The sequence below is a fragment of the Eretmochelys imbricata genome, chromosome 1, assembly GCF_965152235.1.
Source record: "Eretmochelys imbricata isolate rEreImb1 chromosome 1, rEreImb1.hap1, whole genome shotgun sequence".
Taxonomy (NCBI): Eukaryota; Metazoa; Chordata; order Testudines; family Cheloniidae; genus Eretmochelys; species Eretmochelys imbricata.
In genome coordinates this window covers 361,717,012-361,739,197 of record NC_135572.1, presented here as the reverse complement: position 1 = coordinate 361,739,197, position 22,186 = coordinate 361,717,012, and the positions used below count along the sequence as shown (strand labels likewise).

The 22,186-nt window shown below is 50.9% G+C and overlaps 2 protein-coding genes across 2 annotated transcripts in view; one reads left to right on the top strand and one right to left on the bottom strand.

Annotated features, from left to right (window-relative positions):
* The window catches only part of HCLS1 (hematopoietic cell-specific Lyn substrate 1), a gene marked incomplete at its 5' end in the record, with an annotated part of 42,049 nt that extends 27,785 nt beyond the window's left edge, over nt 1-14,264 (top strand). Inside the window, 7 exons of the mRNA XM_077807556.1 lie at nt 19-74; nt 5,706-5,775; nt 6,100-6,254; nt 7,305-7,418; nt 9,213-9,543; nt 11,104-11,175; nt 13,390-14,264. Of these exons, the coding sequence (XP_077663682.1) occupies nt 19-74; nt 5,706-5,775; nt 6,100-6,254; nt 7,305-7,418; nt 9,213-9,543; nt 11,104-11,175; nt 13,390-13,526 (935 nt within the window). The remainder of the gene's footprint in view (nt 1-18; nt 75-5,705; nt 5,776-6,099; nt 6,255-7,304; nt 7,419-9,212; nt 9,544-11,103; nt 11,176-13,389) is intronic.
* Nucleotides 14,265-19,207: 4,943 nt separating this feature from the next.
* On the bottom strand, nt 19,208-20,164 carry LOC144259658 (olfactory receptor 5AP2-like). The gene has a single exon (XM_077807962.1). It carries the CDS (start codon nt 20,162-20,164, stop codon nt 19,208-19,210), a length of 957 nt encoding a protein of 318 aa, XP_077664088.1.
* Nucleotides 20,165-22,186: the final 2,022 nt, after the last annotated feature.

The following is a 22,186-nucleotide window of genomic DNA, read 5'->3' as shown; positions in this document are numbered from 1 at the left end:
ACCCTTTGTGTGTTGTAGACTATGCCAAGGGCTTTGGAGGTCGGTACGGCGTTCAGGAGGACAGAGTGGATAAGGTAAGCCTGCTGTGCTCAGCATAGTTCGCAGTTATGCCCCCAGAACCCCCAAACCTTGCTCCTCTACAAAGGGGAGTGGCACCCGCTGCGCCTCTTCTCACGCAGCCTTTCCCCCATGCAGTTATTTAGCTCTGGTGGTGGAAGGGTAGGGCCTGGTGTGGTGAAGTGTGGGGGGAGAGAGATGGAAAGTGGGGGACCATGTGGTATTTCCATTTTAAGTCCTTTCTGAATTGCTCTCCTCTTGGGCTGAGTTCTCCCATTTCACTGCGCGAGTTTGAGCAGATCCAGGTCAGTGATTTGTGAGTGAGCAGCAGATGCCCTTCCCATGACAAAAAGGTTTTTCTGAACAGCTCTGCAGTGAATGGGGCTACAGTAGGAATCTGGTGGGGAAGGGCCATTCCTCTCGTAAGTTCTTCATTCTGAAGGACCTCACTCACTGTGGTCCCAAAACTGCTTTGCATGCAGATTTGGTGTCATTTCCCTTCTGTCTCTCTCACACACTTTTTTATTGTTAATTATTTACATCAGAAATAAAGAATCGCAAGCCTGGGGTTACAAAGTGTCATTTCTATCCACAAGAAGGATTCTTGCACCATTTTCCATCTTCTTCATCAGTGTTTGTGTGGGTCCTCGTGCTGGTCGTCTTGGCGCAGTGCACCCCACATTTGGGCCATGGCAGGGTCCGAGTTACGAGAATGGTCTGAGTGTGTTCCACTGCCCATTGGTTTGGGTCTGGCTGAGTTACAAGTCTTTTGGGATCCTGCGCTGTGCAGTCACAGTTGGTTGGGTTGGGTATTTTCTGAGTTCAGAAGGTGCAATGGTAAGGGAAGCTGCACTGAGCATGCACATGCTGGGAAATGAGCTTCAAGGTCAATAACAGTGGCGAGCATGCGCTAAGGCCATGGCTCTGTAGGAAATTACCTTTGTAGCTACCTGCCTCATCTCCAGTCAGAGGTGAAAGTAAGCTGGCCCGGTGTGGTTCGGCGTACCGGCAAGAGCCAGTAAGCTGTGCCGGCCCGGACCAGCTTCCCAGGCTGGCGCTTTAAAGGGCCTCGGGCTCCCCGCAGCGGCAGGAGCTGCAGGCCCTTTAAAACATCACCTGAGCCCCGCTGCCGGAGCCCCAGGGTAGCGGCGGCAGGGCTCTGGCGGTGATTTAAAGGGCCGAGAGCTCCGCTGTGGTAGCGGTGGCTGGAGCCTGGGAGCCCCCGCCCTTTAAATCTTGATTTAAAGAGCCTGCGCATTTAAAGGCCCCGCATCTTCCGGTTGAGGCCCCGCCTCTTCCAGTCAAGGCCACAGACCCCTGCTCAGGAGTCCGGAGTACCCGTAAATCCCTTGTTCCTTTCACCCCTGTCTCCAGTCCTGCACCTGTGAACAGATGTCGTGCTGGCACAAAAGGAAATGGAATGTGGGTCCTATAGGTGCAGCGTATGCAGGGGAAAGTGTTGATTCTGGTATGATTTTACCCACAAGGATAAGCGATCTAGATTCTATTCTATGCAGTTTCTCATACTGCACGCAGACTGCAGTACTTGAGTACCTTTGCGTCATTCATTGACGGATGTGACTAAGAGTTGTCACGTGTGGTTTGTTCTTTCTCTCTCCCTCTCCCCCAGGGGAGAATTTTGTGTGCAGGGGAGTGTTTTGTTTTAGTATGGTTTTCATTGTTTGGGGGGTATTTTATGTGCATTTTGCTCTGTGCATGTTAGAGAAGGCAGGTTTCAGAAGTGTGCCTGGCACTTGGAGCAGAGCAATGGTGGTGAGATTTGGGGTGGTCCTTAGTTCCTGTGTTTGACAGTCTGGGACTGTCTTCTGAGAAAGCACGGACTCCTACAGAAATGGCCTTGCACATGGTGTAGCCAGCTCTGCTGTGCAGAGTAGGGGACTTATTGACCATGGTCTACATCCCTGGAGTTTAGGCTCTTTTAGATATGCTGGGACTAGGCCTCCGAGCACCCTGAAGATAAGAATTGAGACCTTGAACTTGATGTGATATTCTATAGCGAGCCAGTGTCAGGAGTGGAGAGCAGGTTGGATGCTCTCATGGTAGCCTATGTTGCTGCGGAGACACATGGCAGCATTCTGTGCCAGCTGGAGTTTCCTAAATGCTGATGGCTTCATACCCAGGTATACTGCACTACTGTAGTCCAGAAGAGAGTTGACAAAGGTGTGCATAATCCAGGCCACCAGGATGGGATGAAGTCTTCTAGCCAACTAGAAATGGTTTGTTTTGTGAGAGCTCAGTGTCAGTGAGGAATCAAAGAGCCACCTAAGCTATGCATGTCGACATTAAGTTGGACTGGACTGAGAACTGATCCTTGTGGGACTCCACAGTTGAGGACTCTGGTGGCAGAGGTGCAGTTTCCCATCACCACTCATTGGATGAATCCCTCCAGGAAGTGACCATTTTAGTGCATTTCCCTGGAACTGAGTCACCTCTCTTAGGTGAGATTGCAGGATCAGACTGGAAATAAGGTGCACACTTTTAACAGTGAGGGCAATAACCAGTGGAACAATTTACAAAGATCATGGTGGATTCTCTATCACTGACAACTTTTAAATCAAGATTGGATGTTTGTCTAAAACCCATGCTGTAGGAATTATTTCAGGGCAGGTCTCTGGCCTGTGTTCTACAGGAGGTCAGCTTAGATGATCACAATTGTCCCTTCTGGCTTTGGAATCTAGGAAATATGAATCCATGACTCTCAGGTAGACAGTACTAAATGCTGCAACAAGTTCCAGGAGGGTGAGAATGGATGACTGACTGCCCTCTGTCCATTGATATCAGGAGAGTGCCATCCATGCCACTAAAATGGTTTCAGTCCCATGTCCAGGCCTTAATCCAAATGATGCCAGGTCTAGGATATTAACATCAATTAGATGATCTTGAATTAGGTGTTCGCCTACCCTGTCTATGAGTTTACTCAGAAGTGGGAGGTTAGAACCAATGTGTCCAGGGTTGGCTTTTTCAGTGTCACTTGCCCTATTGTGAATTTGAAGGGAGAAGAGATGATTCCTTCTCTGAATGAGGTGCTAGCCATTTTGGTCAGGAGTGGCACCAGTCCATGACTCTCTTTCACAGGCCAGGAATAGGATTCTCTGGTCATGCCTCCTGTTTGGCATCCAGGACATCTTGTAGAGTGAATGTACTGACCTTGGAGAATGCAGGCAATCACTGGTGTGGGGGGCTGTTTGAGAAGTCTTCCCAAATGTGTGGGAATATACAGATCACTTTGTGTCAATGACCTGTCCTCCTTTGGGATTATGTTTTACCTCCTTTTGTGAGCTACAGCTTATTCTCAAATAAATTGGTTAGTCTCTAAGGTGCCACAAGTACTCCTTTTCTTTTTGCGAATACAGACTAATGCGGCTGCTACTCTGAAACTTCATTATTTACTTTCTCCACACCATCATGATTTTATAGATCTCAATCATATCCCCCCTTAGTCACCTTTTTTCCAAGATGAAAAGTCCCAGTCTTATTAATCTCTCCTCATATGGAAGCCTTTCCATACCCCTAATCATTTTTGTTGCCCTTTTCTGAACCTTTTCCAATTCCAATATATCTTTTTGAGATGGGGTGACCACATCTGCACGCAGTATTCAAGATGTGGGCGTCCCATGGATTTACATGAGGCAATCTGATATTTTCTGTCTTATTATCAGTCCCTTGCTTAATGATTCCCAACATTCTGTTTGCTTTATGACTGCTGCTGCACATTGAGTGGATGTTTTCAGAGAACTATCCACAATGACTCCAAGTTCTCTTTCTTGGGTGGTAACAGCTAAGTTTTACCCCATCATTTTATATGTATAGTTGGGATTATGTTTTACCATGTGCATTACTTTGCATTTATCAAATTTGAACTTAATCTGCCATTTTGTTGCCCAGTCACCCAGTTCTGAGGGATCCTTTTGTAGCTCTTCGCAGTCTGCCTGGGACTTAACTATCTTGAGTAGTTTTTTATCATCTGCAAATTTTGCCATCTCACTGTTTACCCCTTTTTCCAGATCATTCATGAATTTGTTGAATAGGACTGGTCCCAGAACAGACTCCTGGGGGACACCACTATTTACCTCTCTCCATTCTGAAAACTGACCATTTTTTCCTACCCTTTGTTTCCTATCTTTTAACCAGTTACCGATCCATGAGAGAATGTTTCCTCTTATCCCATAAGAAATATCACTATTCATTGACGATTCCCCATTTACAATTGTTAGGAGTGCAATCAGTTAACCAGTTTTTAATCCATTTGATAGATGTCATATTGATTTTTATGCAATGCTATTTTTTAAGCAGAATACTGTGCAGAACTAAATCTAATGCCTTACAGGAGTCTATTACATCAGCACAGTTACCTTTATCAAGCAGGCAAGTACTCTCTTGAAAGAGTATCAGTTTCACAGCATGGCACAGGACATTTAAGAAGAAAGAGGGCAATACACCTGTGACTTGTCAGCTGACCCCCAACCGAGCTTAAAGGAAGGCATCTGGGCCATATAAATGGACAGAATGGTCTGAGAGTTTGTGAGGCAGAGGCTTAGGTGAAAGCTGCTGGAGTTCAGTCTGGCAAGGGCAGTTGAGAGCTGCCAGGGACCAGGGGACTGGAGGAGGCCCCCAAAGGAAGCTGTAGCTGATGCCTGGGGGAAAGCTGAAGCAGGAGAGCAGCAAGAGGGGTTTGCCAGCAGACCTTCCCAAGTCAGAGAGCCTTGGCCAGAGGGCTGAGAGGGCTGAAGGCCACAGAGCAGCAGAGGGAGTAGACTGCTGATTTCTAAGCCACAAGCTGAAGCTAAGGGAGAGGGCTGAAGGCAAGGGAGCTGCAGAAGGACTGATGTCGCCATGCTGAAGAGCTGAAGCCAGGGGAACAGTGCATGGGCTTGCCTTCTGGGAAGAGAGGATTTGCACTCTAGCTGGAATTGTTGGGCAGTTTACCTGGCAGAAGGAAGGAGAGGACTGAAGAAGAGCCCAGGTTTGGTGGAAGATGCCACATGGGTATGTGGTGCGTTGAAAGATTAGATGTTAAGGACTATGTGCATAGAATTTTGGGAGTTTTGTTATGGTCTATCTTCCACTATGTTTTTGTAATAAACTGGTGCCAAGGAGGAGGAGAATTGAGGCAAGAAAGCTTGCATGGCATTACTGGGAATTTTGAAAGAGGGAAACTGATGTACACATGTTGGTCTGCCATGGCCTGCTGCTGGATGGTGCTTCAGATGCTACCCTGTGACAACCAGGTTGGTTTGACAAGACCTTTTTTCTACAAAACCATGTTGAATAGCATTAATTGTATTTCTACCCATTATTTCCCTATTTTCTGCTGCCCATGTCAGCATTCCATTATTGTGGCCAGGTTGCAAAGTGCAAAGAATTAGCAACAGAAATTAACAATATTAATAGTCAGTGGAAGAGCTAAGACTCTCCTCCTGGCTCCCAAGCCCCCCAGGTGTTATCCTTACCTGTAGAGTGGGGAAACCGAGGCACAGAGTGTTTCGCCCAGCGTCACACAGCAGGCCAATGGCAGAACTGGGAATAGAACCCAGATGGGTGTCCAGCTGGGCTGTTGCCCTGGGGACTCTGGCTCTGCTGCATCTCTTCCCTGGCATGCTGGATGTGCCATTCTCTTCCCTTTTCAGAGTGCCGCTGGCTTTAATGAGATGGAAGCTCCAACTTCCTCATATGAGAAGACCAAACCTGTGGAGGCAGGTAAGACACTCGGAAACAATCAGAGTGCCTAGCCCCGGCCCTGCAGCTGGGAAGAGCCTGTATTCCACGGCTGTTCCTACAGCCTCTGCAACCAGAGACTCTGCACCGGGCACGTGGCTGCGGGGTTGTGCGGGTTTGGCCTGCAGGCTGGAGGGGGAGATAATGGGGTCAGTGGGTTTGGCCTGGGGGGAGGGAGGCAGCCCATTAAGAGGGAGGGAGACCCCAGTGGGTTTGCCCTGTGGAGACAGGGGAGGCCGGTTGGGTGGCGTATCCCAGCAAGCTGGCCCAGGCTGCCTGTTCCTGAAAAGCCATTTCTCTATGCAGCCTCCAGTGGAGCCAGAAGCCTGAAGTCGCGATTCGAGAGCATGGCCAAGTCAGCTGACGAAGAGAACAGGAAGCGGGTGGAGGAGGAACGCATGAGGCGCCAGGCCCGGGAGCAGCGGGAGCGCCAGGCAGCTCAGCAGCAGCAGCAGGAGCAGGTGAGGGGCCCAGTGCCCAGCCACAGCAAGTGCTGCCCTGTCCCCCCTGGTGGGGCCAGGATCTGGGGTAGCTGTTCGCTGAAGGGGGCCCAGCAGCATTGTCCCCCTCTCTCAGGGCGGGCAGGGACTTGCCTGAGCCCCCTCGGCAAATTAGTGTTGGAGCCAGGCATCCTGATTTCCAGGCCAGTGCCTGATCTGCCTGCCTCAGGGCAGACACACACCAGGGTGACCACCCATCCCGAATTGGGTGGGACAGGCCTCAAATGTACAGTTCAAATCCCGAGCCTGGGCTGAATGTCTCCGGGACAGCATTTGTCCTGGATTCCCTGCAGCGCCGCTCCACAACTGCCTGAGGCTTGGGGACAGTGCCAGCCTCTTCCTGGTTGGGGGGGCTGAGGTGGGCCAAGAGAGGTTGTGGAATCCCTGTTGTTAAAAACAGGTTGGACAAATACTTGCCAGGGATAGTCTAGGGTTTACTTGGTCCTGACTTAGCGCAGGACCCTTGAGGTCACTTCCAGTCCTACATTTCTATGATAAGAACCTCCACTACGTGACCAGATACCCCCTTTCCCTCCACAGGGGCCTCTGTGGTGTGTGCACTGGGGACTGGTCTCAGCCTTTCCCCACACCGTGGCCCTTTCTGGCACATGGATGAGGGGAGCCTTCCTGAAGGAGAAGCATTCCTGCTCAGAGGTGCTGGAACAATTTGTATAGTAGGGGTGCTGAGACCCATTGAACCCAGCTGTAAATCCTGTATATAATGGAAACCACTTCAAGGCAGGGGATGCAGCAGCACCCCTAGTTCCTGCACCTCTGCTCCTACTCTGTGGACCCTTCCTGAGGCTGATTCCTGCAGGTCCCACACGACCAATGGGTCCATTGCCATTCGGTCCCTTAGTCTCCTGAGCGGGGTTTATGGGAAATGGGACAGGCTCCAGTGGGAGGAGAATGAGGCTTGTGTGTAAACTGCCCCATCAGGAGTAGGAAAGGGAGTCACTCTGGATCCTGTGCAAAAAGACTGAATTGTGATGACGATCTCTCTCCTGAAAGGAAACCCAGGAGGATGAAGAGATGAGCCGTAACAAGCCAGGTCCCACGCCAGCTGTGGTACCCAGGAGGGTTTGCAAAGAACCAGCAATGCTGCCTAGTCCACAGGGACAGCAGGTACAGGGGGCAGCACTGGTTGAGGGCCACAGCTGCTGGGGAAAGACAGCGTGTAGGTCAGAATCAGGGGGGCAGGGGGAGGGCTGTTACTATGAAGGGAGGGCAGTGTGGGGAGGGGGTCATGGCTACTGGGCACTTTACGTTTCCCACCTTCTGCAGACCAAATCTGGAACTGGACTCAGGGGAGGGGTGAGCAGCAGCTGAGTGGGCAAAGGCCTGAAGCACAGCTGAGGGCAGAAGAGATTTCACAGGGCAGCATGAGAGGCCTGGAACACTGGGAGAATGGTTCCAGTTCTAAGTGGCTCTGGATACTACCAGATGTTGATAATGCTGGACTGTGCCTACATCTCTGTAACAGGGCAGGGAGCTGCTGCTGCAGTGTTATATAAAGTGCATGCCAAGTCTTTCTGCACCTCAGCTTAATGCTCTGCTAAAGTACAGGCCAGAGCTGACTTTTCAGGAAGCATGCACAGAGTCAGTTCAACCTCAGGACAAGTGTGTGTAAAATCCTGGCAAGTAGATGTTAATAGCTTCCAGCAGCTTCAAAGAGAGAGAGCCATACCACTCTTTATGGCCACAGAACACATTGTAAAGAGTATTTGGAATGCTATGAATAACTTCTAACCAAAAGCTGTTAGGCCACACCTATACTGGTGTGCCTCATACAGACCTCTCACTTTGTTGCTGTTATATACACTTAAATATAAGGTTCCAACATAATATCTACACTTCTGTACTTCAACACACACACACACACTCGCCTCCAGTCTTCTCTCAGAGGTGATTTCCCAGTCTTAATGCTATAGCTGTCATATGTAGTGTGCACTCTGCAGAGCTTGACACACGCACACACTTGGTGAGACAGATCTCTGTTGCTGATCGGGTCTGATCTCTGCCCATATTGAATGTAATCAGGGCATGTTTCCTGTTACCATTTAAATGTGCTATGGTATCACTTGTATAGCAGCTGGAAAAGACGCACAATACTGACAGCACTCGCCCCAAGTGGCCTTGCTGTAGCTGGGAAGTGTGTGTGTTGTTTTTTATCAGCATTTGGTTTAAACTGGCTCAGCCATTTTTAAACCACAGGGTTTCAGCTGGTTTGCGGTTTCCAGCGGCTCCCTTCCCTTGGGAAAAAGAAAAGGAGTCCTTGTGGCACCTTAGAGACTAACCAATTTATTTGAGCATGAGCTTTCGTGAGCTACAGCTCACTTCATCAGATGCATACCGTGGAAACTGCAGCAGACTTTATATATACACAGAGAATATGAAACAATACCTCCTCCCACCCCACTGTGGGGTGGGAGGAGGTATTGTTTCATATTCTCTGTGTATATATAAAGTCTGCTGCAGTTTCCACGGTATGCATCTGATGAAGTGAGCTGTAGCTCACGAAAGCTCATGCTCAAATAAATTGGTTAGTCTCTAAGGTGCCACAAGGACTCCTTTTCTTTTTGCGAATACAGACTAACACGGCTGTTACTCTGAAACCTTCCCTTGGGACTAGCTTACAAACAGCAGTTTTGCCAATGGTGAGATTGGCACCTGCCAGGTAAAGCTCAAGTTCTGTGGCTCTGCACAGTTCTTGGGCAGCTGCTTAAATCTGTTATTGGGGTGTTTCCTTTAAAGCCCTTCCGGTGATGGGCATCATCAGTATGCAGGTAGCATGTAGCACCCCTGTCAGGGATCAGACCCCTTAATACTGAGCAATGCACAGACATACGCAGGTCGAGTCCCTGCCCCACAGTTTATACTTGACATGGGTTAGTTTCCCATTCTTCCCTCACTGCACAGCAAGAGGCAGACACACAGGATGAGGAACAGCCCCCTGCACTGCCACCGCGGCCCTCAGACCTGGGCGAAGGCTCCAGCAAGCTGCATGAGGAGTCGCATGGGGAGGAGGCCATCTATGCCGACAGCGTGGATCTGCAAGGGGACTATGAGGAGCTGCCAGAGCCCTCAGACTATAACGATGGTGCTGACGTGGACAGAGACTATGAGGAGCTGCTGGAGCCCTCCAGGGAGCCGGAGGCCATCTGCGATGAGGGTGTCGATACGAGTGAGGACTATGAGGAGATCCCCCCAGAGAGTGCATCCAGCAGCATCAGGAACATTCCCTGCTCTGGTGAGTGACAGGGAATGAGCTCCTGGGGCATGACTCTAGGGATGCAGGTGTCTGTCTGCATTTCAGAGCCAGGCCAGGCAGGCACTGTGGTGCCATAAAAACACCAGAGAGGAACTCAGCACCATGTTGCTCTGCAGTGATTGTCCTCCCCAGACACTGTGGGGAGCCTTGCTGGGGGCAGCCTGCTTTGCTCCTCCAGTTGGGAGAAATGGTGATGGAGTGGGGGTGGGGAGTAAGCAAAGCACTGCCCTACTCTAAGTTCTGAGACTAGCGCAATTAGTCCTGGGCCAGCAATAGACTCACCTGCTCAAGAGGGGCCAGGGTGGGCTCGCCCGAGGATGGGACAATGTAGTGTGCTCTGGTGCATAGTGCTGTGTTTTGCAGGGAGTGATTTCCAGCCATGCCCCAAAGTCTCTGCTGATTTGGTTCATTTCCAGCTGCAGTTCAAAGAACTGATGTTGACCTACAAATGCTTAAGTGATTTAGAGTCTGCGCCCTCCTGGTGTGAGGCCTTCAGAGTTGATACCAGCTGGTTTTAAAGGGAGCGGCTTCCAGCAGGGCATTCTGAGGGAGAGGAGCTGAGTGGCACACGCTCCCTTGTGACTCACAGGGCATTCTGTCTGGTCTGTGGCTGAGGTTTTCATACCTGCTAGGAGTGTGCAGCCAAATCCCCCTGTTAGCTTTTAACCCAGAGTCCCAGGGGCTGAGAAGGGATGATGGGGCGTGGGGTGGTTCTGTTTAGTTGCAGATGGCAAAAGATCAATTTGATACAGTGGAAGAGGCTCATTTTAACAAACCAAAATTACTAGCACCTTCCTGCCCACCTTGTCAGTTCCCAGCACCTGCAGGAGACAGTGCCCGGTGCTGGCCCTGCACCCGCACAGAAAGAAACAACTGAGAAGAGCCCTGCATCCTGCCAGCCCATAGAGCAGGTTCTGGGCACCGGGAGAGGCACCAGAGTGGAGCACATAGACACTTGCTGTGGGAGGTGGCGAACAAAGCTGCATCTCAGAGCTGAACACTGAGCACTCTGCCTGGGCCTGGGAGCCCAAGTGAAAGCGAGTCTGGCTACAGCTCTTTGGCCCTGCTGGGCTGTGTCCTAGCCTGCTTTTGGCCAAACACCTGGACCCTCTCTCTTTGGCAGCACCTAGGACTCTCCCCCTGAGCGAGTACCACACAGTGCATGGCCCAGGGCAAGGCCACTACCAGTGGCTAGCTTAGCTGACTTCACGCCTAACGTGTTGGCTTCTGTGCATTGCATTGTAAGGCACTTCTCTTTCCCACTCAGTGAGAGCTGTGTGCCTGACTACCTTGTGGTAAGTGTCAGCCAGTGCATCCATCTTGTGCCCTGGCTAAGGACCGGAGGTGCAGTGAGTGCTCTGTCTGGTCTGGCCCTTTTCCGCAGAGACAACAGCCACTCTGAGAAGGGATGAGACCTTTCCCCAGTGATGGGGCCTGAGGCTCAGAAGGGGAAGGGAGATCACCCCTGTAAACCTGGCAGGGTCTGTGCATGGTTTGGGGCTGCCTCCTCCTGAGCTGCCCCCTGGTGTTTTCCTGCAGGAGTATCTGAGAATGTGTACGAGGCAGATGATGCTGGGATTTCTGCTGTGGCTCTGTACGATTACCAAGGAGGTGAGTCTGTCTGTTTGGCCTGGGGAGTAGAGGGAAGGAGGTGATCTGCCTGCATGGGAACATGTGGGAGGGGTTATCCTGGATGGCAGGTAGGGGAAGGAGAAGGGCTGAAGGTTCTGCCTGAATAACGATGCAATATTAACCTCATGCTTCAAGGCCTAAGCCAGACTCCAGCTATGAGGGTACGTTACACTTAAGGTTGCCAACCGTCAAATCACACAATCCCAAATACTCTTGCCCGGCCCTGAGGCCCCGCCCCTGCCCCTTCTCCGAGGCCCCACCCCACTCACTCCATCCCTCCTCCCTCCGTCCCTCACTCACCTTCACGGGGCTGTGGCAGGGGGTTGGGGTGTGGGCTCTGGACTGGGGCTGAGGGGTTTGGAATGTGGGAGGAGGCTCTGGGCTGAGCCTGGGGGTGGGGATAGGGGTGCAGGAGGGGATGCAGGGTGCAAGTTTTGGGAGGGAGTTTGGGTGCAGGAGTGGGCTCTGGGCAGGGGCAGGGGGTTGGGGTACAGGAAGGGATGAGGGTGCAGGCTTCAGCCGGGCAACGCTTACTTTGGGCGGCTCCCAATCGGCAGTGCAGTGGGGCTAAGGCAGGCTCGGTGCCTGCCCTGGCCCCGCGCCGCTCCCGGAAGTGGTCGGCACGTCCCTGCAGCCCCTGGGGTGGGGGGGTCAGGGGGCTCCACGCACTGCCCGTGCCCTGAGCACCGACTCCACAGCTCCTATTGGCCAGGAACTGCAGCCAATGGGAGCTGCGGGCGCAGAGCCTGCCTTAGCCCCGCTGCACTGCTGACTGGGAGCTGCCCGAAGTAAGCAGGACCAGGGTGTTCTGCGCGCTGCCCCCTCCATGCGCCGCTCCCGGAAGCGGCAAGCACATCCCTGCATTACCCCCACCTGCAGGCACCACCCCCACAGCTCCCAGTGGCTGCAGTTCCTGGCCAATGGAAGCTGTGGAGTTGGCATTCAGGGCTTGGGAAGTGTGCAGAGCTCCCTGCCCCACCTCAGGGATGTGCTGGCTGCTTCTGGGAGTGGTGCAGAGCCAGGGTAGGCAGGACCCTGCCTTACCCCCACTGCGCTGCCGGACTTTTAGCGGCCTAAAGTCTCCTGGTTTGGCTTCAGTACCCTCCAGGAAATAGCGCCCGATTCCGGGAGACTCCCAGCGAAACCGGGAGGGTTGACAACACTCGTCACACTGCAATCAAAGACACGTGGCACCGAGTCTCAGAGCACAGGTCAGTTGACTCAGGTTAGCAGGGCTCAGGCGGTGGGCCTAAATATTGCAGTGTAGACATTTGGTCTGGGGCTGGAGACTGGGCTCTGAGATCCACCCCCTTTGCTCAAGGCCGAACCTATAAACTGCAATTTTTAGCCCACCAGCCCGAGCCCCGTGAGCCCGAGCCAGCTGACTTGGCCAGTGTCAAGGAGTGTGGGGGAGTCCAGGCCCTGCACCCCTCTTCCTGGGATCCACTGAGACTCTCAGCCAGCCAGTAAAACAGAAGGTTTATTGGACAACAGCAACACAGTCCACAACAGAGCTTGTGGGTACCCCCAGGACCCCTCAGTCAAGTCCTTCTGGGGGAGCAGGGAGCTTAGACCCCAGCCCTGGGGTTCCCTGTGTTCCTCCACCCAGCCCCAAACTGAAACTAACCCCCCCACCCCGCCCGCAGCCTGTCTTCACATTCCTGGGCAGAGGTGTCACCTCCCCCTCCCGGCTCAAGTGACAGGCTCTCAGGCCTCCCATCCCCATTCCCAGGTCAACACTCCCCCCTCCCTGCTGCTTCACATCGTCACAGCCAGCCATTGCTTTGCTGCAGGTCTTTGATTGCAGTGTAGATGTACCGTTAGAGACCAGAATGAGACCTAATGTGGGGGCAAAATACCCCTGCCCTGCTTCTGCCCTGTTCTTGTGCACTCCTCTGAGATATTTGGTACCAGCCACTGACAGATCCTGATTCCAGACTAGGTGGGCTGTGGGTCTGATCCAGTCGGTCAATTCCTATGGTCCTATGCTGGGATGGGACACTGAGGAAGGGGAGGTGGGGGGAACCACTGGTGTGGGATGTAAGTGGAGAGGAGGGGAGGTCTGCCAGGATGTGGTGGTGGCCTCTGCTGTACTCCCCATTGGGGTAATTTTTGCCCCCCGCCCATCCCAAGGTGTCTTTGCCCCCAGGAACAAATTGCATTGTGCCTCATTTTCCGCTTTCATTTTTGCAGAAGGTGACGATGAAATTTCCTTTGACCCCAATGACACCATCACTCACATCGAGATAGTGGATGAGGGCTGGTGGCGGGGGTGCTGCCATGGCAGAGTTGGCCTCTTTCCAGCTAATTATGTGAAGCTACTTCAGTGAGACCTGCCATTGCCCAAACCCCTCTGGGCTGCTGCCTCTTACTGCTTCAGCGCTTTATGTGTAGCCAGGGAGCAGCTCAGCTCAGCCCAGCTTGCCAGCGTGAGAGAGAAATTAATAAGAAAAGACAAATAGGATCCTGGGGGGCAGCCTGGCCCATGTGGGAATGGGGTGGGGGGTAAGTAAAGAATGGGGCATGGGGTCTTTCCCCTCTTGGAGGTGCTGGTTCCAATCCAGCCCCAGGCTGGGAGCACTGGCTGCCTCAGGGGAGTGGGGAATGGGATATGGGACCTTTCCCTCTAGCTTCTCATTTAAGATCAACCCCTGACTAGTAATCACCAAAGTCTTCTGCATGTGCTAGCCTCTCTTACCTGTGTGGGGGGCTTAGCTCAGTTCCGGGTGCACCTATATCTGTGTAACAGAAACTGTCCCATGGATGGCAGCCGTCCCAGAGGCCAAGAGCAGACTATGCCATGAGGAACAAAGTCCTTGTAACACTCTGAGAGGTTCAGCTCAGGCCAGGGTAAGGCACAACAGCAAATAGGAGGGGGAGGCTTGAGCTTTTGCTGCCTGGGGGTAAACAGGACTTCAGCCTCCAGGGCGGGGAACTGGGAACCTTTTGCCTTCACTAATTGTACCAAGTTCTCCTGTGTTGAAAGTGTGACTTTGGCTGTACTATGCTGCTCCATTAAATGGGAGATGCCTGTGCAGAGGCATATAATAAAGGAGAATCTTGCTAAAGCCTTAGACTTCCTGCCTTTTGTTCCTCTGTCCGGTGAAACTATGGCTGGATACCGCGTCCCAGTTCTCGGGTCAAGCCTTTGAAAAGGGTATTGGAAACATTAGAGAGGGTTCAGAGAAGCACGAGCCGAGGTCTGGGAAACAGGCCATAGAGTGAGACACTAAAGCACCTTACCTAGTTAGCGTAGGTTGAGAGGTGACTTGAGCGTGAGCTAGAAGGTGATACCAGAGGGACGATTAATGGGGCAGACACAGGCAGAACAAGAGCTAATGCACAGGGGCAATGGAACATTTCTACTTGGAAAAGAAACTCTTTTTCTGTCTAGAGTGAGTGTAATTAACCACTGGGACATGGGCCCAGGGATGTAGTAAATTGTCCATCAGTTGGAGTCTTTGAATCAAGCTTGGAGTCCTCTCTGAGTCGGTCTAGTTCAACCACAAGTTTTTGGCCTGGAGACAGGAATCACTGGGTGAAATTCTCTGGTCTGCATTAGGCAGAAGTTCAGACCAGATAATTGGCCTTAAATCTGTGGATCTAATATCAGGATGGTGCCGATACTATTGGGACATCTGGTCACCCTAGGGCCATGGCCCCACCTACCCCCTCCCCAGCTCCTCACTATGATTAGCATGTGTTCCTGAGCCTTATGTGTATGCAGTGTGTGTGTGTGGTGAGGGGCCACATTGTGTCCCATTGGCAAGAGCCAGGGCTAATGTGGCCCTTGGCACCAAGCCCTGAGCTCCTTACGCCCGTTGGAAGCAATGTAAAACTGAGTCAGGGCCTAAGTCTGGCCTCCTTGAGGCCTTCCACTCCTGTGCCTCATCCTTCCAACCCCTTTGGAGCCCACCCACCAACCCCAGTGACCACAGCAGATGCACCATTTCTGGGAGCCTTTATTGGGATTTATTACAGTACCTCTGCAGTATGCCCACCCTGGGGTTGGCCTGTTACATGAGAGAGACCTGGGCAACTCACACAGCTTGCCCCAAGCCTACTGCACAACAGGGTGCAGGGAACGGACTGAACTGGAGTAGGGTAGGGGTAATGTGTGTCCAATTTCTTTTTAACGTATACAAGAGAAATCCAATACAAGCCCCTCTGTTAAAGAGCAAACAGACTCAGGTACCTCACACCAACCACCTCCTGGCAGCTGCTGAGCCAGACCACAATCCCGAGGCTAGGATTTGCGAACTACTACTTTAGAGCCATTTAAATACCATCAGAGTAGTAATAACCCAACCCCGGGTCTGTTTAATAACAGCTGAGCAGCTACGTAGCACAGTCCAAGCTGTAAACAAATCACAGCACATGAATGACAGCTTCAGCAACAAGCAACAAAGCCCTTGGCTATCAGCGCTCAGTCCACTTGTGCCAGCACCTCTTAGCTGAGGGTCTCCGGGAGCTTCACAGATATGGATGACTCAAGCCCTTTGGGAGTAGCATAAGGTCCCTGTTCATTGTTGGGCACCGAGCCAGCTAGCACAGAGCTACCAGCACTCTGTAAAGACACAGCCCACCACAGGAAGGCAATTGTGTGATTTATTTTGGAGCAGTTTCTCTGCAGTAATTTGTCCTGTCCCCTCTCCTCAGGAACGTCTGGGCTCTTGGAAACATTTGCTATTTATTTCTTGTGTTGTCTGCATGGTGTCCCAATCTGTCATGTTCCTGTACCAGGTACGGACGGGCTGCAGAGCTTGCATCTGTACCAGAGGCACTCCAGATCTGCTCATCATGAGCTCAGTCAATGCAGTGACAGGTTAGCTTAGAAAATATTTGATACAGGGTGTTGCATCCGATGAAGTGAGTTGTAGCTCACAAAAGCTTATGCTCAGATAAATTTGTTAGTCTCTAAGGTGCCACAAATACGCCTTTTCTTTTTAGGTTGTCACCTAGTGGCTGAACAGTGTAATACAGTTTAATTTCAGAGTAACAGCCGTGTTAGTCTGTATTCGCAAAAAGATAAGGAGTACTTGTGGCACCTTAGAGACTAACCAATTTATTTGAGCATGAGCTTTCGTGAGCTACAGCTCACTTCATCGGATGCATACCGTGGAAACTGCAGCAGACTTTATATATACACAGAGAATATGAAACAATACCTCCTCCCACCCCACTGTCCTGCTGGTAATAGCTTATCTAAAGTGAGCATCAGGTTAGGCCATTTCCAGCACAAATCCAGGTTTTCTCACCCTCCACCCCCCCCACACAAATTCACTCTCCTGCTGGTGATAGCCCATCCAAAGTGACAACTCTTTACACAATGTGCATGATAATCAAGTTGGGCCATTTCCTGCACAAATCCAGGTTCTCTCACTCCCTCACCCCCCTCCAAAAACCCACCCCCATACACACACAAACTCACTCTCCTGCTGGTAATAGCTCATCCAAACTGACCACTCTCCAAGTTTAAATCCAAGTTAAACCAGAACATCTGGGGGGGGGGGTAGGAAAAAACAAGAGGAAATAGGCTACCTTGCATAATGACTTAGCCACTCCCAGTCTCTATTTAAGCCTAAATTAATAGTATCCAATTTGCAAATAAATTCCAATTCAGCAGTTTCTCGCTGGAGTCTGGATTTGAAGTTTTTTTGTTTTAAGATAGCGACCTTCATGTCTGTGATTGCGTGACCAGAGAGATTGAAGTGTTCTCCGACTGGTTTATGAATGTTATAATTCTTGACATCTGATTTGTGTCCATTTATTCTTTTACGTAGAGACTGTCCAGTTTGACCAATGTACATGGCAGAGGGGCATTGCTGGCACATGATGGCATATATCACATTGGTGGATGTGCAGGTGAACGAGCCTCTGATAGTGTGGCTGATGTGATTAGGCCCTGTGATGGTGTCCCCTGAATAGATACGTGGGCACAATTGGCAACGGGCTTTGTTGCAAGGATAAGTTCCTGGGTTAGTGGTTCTGTTGTGTGGTATGTGGTTGTTGGTGAGTATTTGCTTCAGGTTGCGGGGCTGTCTGTAGGCAAGGACTGGCCTGTCTCCCAAGATTTGTGAGAGTGTTGGGTCATCCTTTAGGATAGGTTGTAGATCCTTAATAATGCGTTGGAGGGGTTTTAGTTGGGGGCTGAAGGTGACGGCTAGTGGCGTTCTGTTATTTTCTTTGTTAGGCCTGTCCTCTAGTAGGTAACTTCTGGGAACTTTTCTGGCTCTATCAATCTGTTTCTTTACTTCTGCAGGTGGGTATTGTAGTTGTAAGAAAGCTTGACAGAGATCTTGTAGGTGTTTGTCTCTGTCTGAGGGGTTGGAGCAAATGCGGTTGTATCGCAGAGCTTGGCTGTAGACGATGGATCGTGTGGTGTGGTCAGGGTGAAAGCTGGAGGCATGCAGGTAGGAATAGCGGTCAGTAGGTTTCCGGTATAGGGTGGTGTTTATGTGACCATTGTTTATTAGCACTGTAGTGTCCAGGAAGTGGATCTCTTGTGTGGACTGGACCAGGCTGAGGTTGGTGGTGGGATGGAAATTGTTGAAATCCTGGTGGAATTCCTCAAGGGCTTCTTATCCATGGGTCCAGATGATGAAGATGTCATCAATATAGCGCAAGTAGAGTAGGGGCTTTAGGGGACGAGAGCTGAGGAAGCGTTGTTCTAAATCAGCCATAAAAATGTTGGCATACTGTGGGGCCATGCGGGTATCCATAGCAGTGCCGCTGATCTGAAGGTATACATTGTCCCCAAATGTGAAATAGTTATGGGTAAGGACAAAGTCACAAAGTTCAGCCACCAGGTTAGCCGTGACATTATCGGGGATAGTGTTCCTGACGGCTTGTAGTCCATCTTTGGAATGGACTACAAGCTGTAGCTCACGAAAGCTCATGCTCAAATAAATTGGTTAGTCTCTAAGGTGCCACAAGTACTCCTTTTCTTTATACAGTTTAATGTTTCACTACCGCTTCTCTAGAGGCTCTGGCGGACAGGGCCCAGTGATGCGGGAGCACGTCTGTTCTTCTGGGGCAGGGGAATGCAAATACAGTCAATCCAATGGGATCTATGAAAATTGTTGTAGATGCGGGGAGGCGCCTGTAACGCAGCTGGTGCCGAGGGGCAAACCCACCCCCAGGTTACATAAACATTCTTTCCAGAAGCAGCTACGGGGTGCACCCTGTTGGCAGCTAGCCAGGGAGGAAGTGGTGTCGGGGGAGCGCTAGGAGTTGGGAGGTCTCTCTTGGAGGAAGCTTCCTAGGCTCTACTCCCCCAACCCCTCCTCCCCATTCCTCTTCCCGCCTTGGATGCCCTGCAGAGGGAAGCACCCTTCCAGCACCCATCTGCCAGGGAGAGGAGGAGAGGGAAAGGGAGTGATCGGTGATGCTGCCTCACCCTGCAAAAAGTGTGAAATGATCATGCCTGCCCTGCAATAGCCCAGCCCCTGCTGCCCAGAATACCAACATTTGAACAATTATGTTTCTTGCTTTTATGGTTGTATGGAAACCCAGTGAATGTGTTTATCCCCATCCCAAACTGCCTCCCTTGTGGCTCAGATACCCAGCTCCCACAATGTAGTTCTGCATTTTCAATACAAATCTCTGCAGTACCTTGAAATCTGAAAATTATGGAGCAGCCTAAAATAACTTGAATATTATGATAATCAATAATGTGTGTGTGTGGGAGGAGAGGGGATTTTTGCTGATTGAACTATTTCACATGACGGCTTTTATTGATCTGATGCTACTCTAGCGGCTCCTGTCTACTACATCAGTTTTGCAGAATCTAGGGGCTTTGTGCAGGACATAGGTCGAGCCATTTAGCTTCAGAGACATGGCAGAGAGCTTTGCTAACAATGGTAGCTGTGAAAGGAGTCCCTCTGCCCCATACCCTGGCTCCTTACACAGCTGCCAAGTCTAACAAGCCATTTCCCTTGGAAGTGAAGAGGAGCCATTACAGTCAGAGCAGAGCAGGAGTCACCTCCCAGCTCTCACCTCAGCCGGGACCTCACTGCCTGCCTGGGGAAGAATATTTCCTCCTCTGGCTCCCTAGAGCCTTCCTCAGGGCCCCCTTCATTTCCTGGTTGTGGAGGCTGTAAATGAGGGGGTTCAGCATGGGGTTGACGATGCAGTACAGTGTGGAGACCAGGGTGTTCACCCCCATGGAGTAGTCTGCACTGGGGCGATTGTAGTTGAGATTGGCCATCCCAAAGTATATGGTGACCATGATCAGGTGTGTGGCGCAGGTGGAGAAGGCCTTGCGCCTTCCTTTGTTGGAGTGGATCCTGAGGATGGCTGCCAGGATGTAGAGGTAGGAGATGATGATGAGCAGAAATGGGCTCAGGCCCACGAAGATACTAACCAGATGGAGTGTGACCTCATTGACATAGGTGTCACTGCAGGTGATCTTCAGCAGGGGAGGGACATCACAGAAGAGGTGGGGAAGCTGGTTGGCGTCACAGAAGGATAAGCTGGAGGCCATGAAGGTGTGTATGGCTGAGTCCAGGAGACCCCAGAGCCAGGACCCCATGGCGAGTGGGAAGCACACCCTCCGGCTCATGATGTCAGTGTAGCGCAGGGGGTTGCAGATGGCTGCGTACCGGTCATAGGCCATGACAGCTAGGAGTGCGCACTCGGCTCCCGCGCATGACATCAGGAAGAACATCTGGGCCATGCACTCGCAGTAGGAGATGGTCTCCTGCTCACGCAGGAAGTTCACCAGGATCTTGGGGACTGTGACTGACGAGAAGCAAATATCCAAGCAGGATAAGTGGCTGAGGAAAAAGTACATGGGGCTGTGAAGATGGGAATCCAGCTGGATGAGGGTGAATATCATGGAATTCCCCACCAGGGTGATGAGGTAGAGCTCTAGAAACACCAGGAAGAGGAAGGCCTGGCCATGGGGCAGGCTGGAGAAGCCCAGGAAAATGAACTCTGTCACCTGTGTCTGATTCTCCTGTTTCATGGGGCCAGTAAAGTTTGGCTGTGGGGAGAGGGATAGGAAGAGAGAAGAGACTGGGAGTGAGTCAGGAATTCAGAGCTAAACCATCTTCAGCAGCACGCCTGTAATTTCACATGCAGAAGGGCTGGACACTTAGGGTATGTCTACACTGCGGTTAGACAGCTGGGGCTGGCTGCTGCTAGCTGACTTGTGTTCACAGGGCTCGGGCTGTGGGGCTGTTTCACTGCAGTGTAGACGTCCAGGCTCAGGCTAGAGCCCTGGGCTCTAGGCCCCTGTGAGGTGGGAGGGTCCCAGAGCTCAGGCTGCAGCCTGTACAGGAAGGTCTACACAGTAATGAAACAGCCCCGCAAGCCTGAGTCAGCTGGCATGGGGTCAGCCATGGGTGTCTAACTGCAATGTAGACATACCTTGGGTCTGTCAGGAGCTTCCACCCCCACAATCCTCCTTTAGTTTTGTCCTTCCTCAGCCCTGTGTCTTACAGAATGATCAGGTTCCTAGTCAGGATCGGGACCACATTGTGCAGGGCACGTATGCAGGGAGGAGTGCATGGTAGGCCAGTGCCCTGCCTGAGCTGACAGCCCGTTAATTTGTCTAGCTTCAGCTATTCCAACCATTGGCTCTTGATATGCCTTGGCCTGCTAGATTAAAGAGTCATCTACAGTCAAATATTTGTCCCCCATGTGGGTGCTACATTCTTTGTTCCTAAGTGCATGACCTTACATTTGGCCATATTAAGCTTTCCCATTTACCAAGCAATCAAGATTGCTCTAGATCAGTGAAAGGGCTCAACAATCATTTGAGGGCTGGAATGAAATTGGCTTGCACTAAGGTACTCAGGAGCTTGATTTGTTTAGCTTACCAAAAACAAGGTTAAGAGCTCCCTTGATTGACATGTGTGAGTACCTTTTGTGTGGGGAAATAGTGCTAGTAAAGGGCAGCTGGCGGAGAAAGGTGTAACAAGAACCAATGGCTGGAAAATAAAGCCAGACAAATTCAAATTAAAAATAAGGCTCCAATTTTTAACAATGAGAGTGATTGACCATTGGAACAAACTGCCAAGAGATGTGGTGGATTTTCCATATTTTTGTCTTCAAACCCAGGCTGGAGGCCTTTCTGGAAGATGTGCTTTATCCAAACACAAGTTGTTACATTCAATACAGGAGCAACTATGGGCTATAATCCTTTGGTCTAATTTCGGTTGCTGGGTTTAATGTGTAGGGGCTGGATATGTGTGTGGGTGGTCTGTGATATACAGGAGGTCAGACTAGATGATTTAATGACCCCTTCTGCTGTTACAGTCTACAGAGCAAATAACATGTTAGCATGCATAGGGAATGGGATAAAAACTAATGTTGAAACTGATTGTGCTGTTATGTAACTCAGTGGACCAACTCACCTGATATACTGGGTTCTGTTCTGGTCACCCTATCGTAGACAAGATATAGCAAAAACAGAGGCACTTTTTAAATGTGTGATAGAAACCCAGAAAATATCCATTTGAAGGGAGTGTTAAAAGATTGAGACTGTTTAGTTTAGAGGGGAAACAAATTAGAGGAGATATGATGATGGGCTACAAAATAATGAAAGGGAGAGAGTAGAGCGGTTGCTTCTGTTTACCCTCTCTCACAAGAGCTGATTTCTCTGTTATCATAGAATCATAGAATATCAGGGTTGGAAGGGACCCCAGAAGGTCATCTAGTCCAACCCCCTGCTCGAAGCAGGACCAATTCCCAGTTAAATCATCCCAGCCAGGGCTTTGTCAAGCCTGACCTTAAAAACCTCTAAGGAAGGAGATTCTACCACCTCCCTAGGTAACGCATTCCAGTGTTTCACCACCCTCTTAGTGAAAAAGTTTTTCCTAATATCCAATCTAAACCTCCCCCACTGCAACTTGAGACCATTACTCCTCGTTCTGTCATCTGCTACCATTGAGAACAGTCTAGAGCCATCCTCTTTGGAACCCCCTTTCAGGTAGTTGAAAGCAGCTATCAAATCCCCCCTCATTCTTCTCTTCTGCAGGCTAAA

Bases quoted from the DNA above. Each gene is read 5' to 3' on its own strand.
- LOC144259658 (XM_077807962.1), bottom strand. From the start codon at position 20,164: ATGAAACAGGAGAATCAGACACAGGTGACAGAGTTCATTTTCCTGGGC.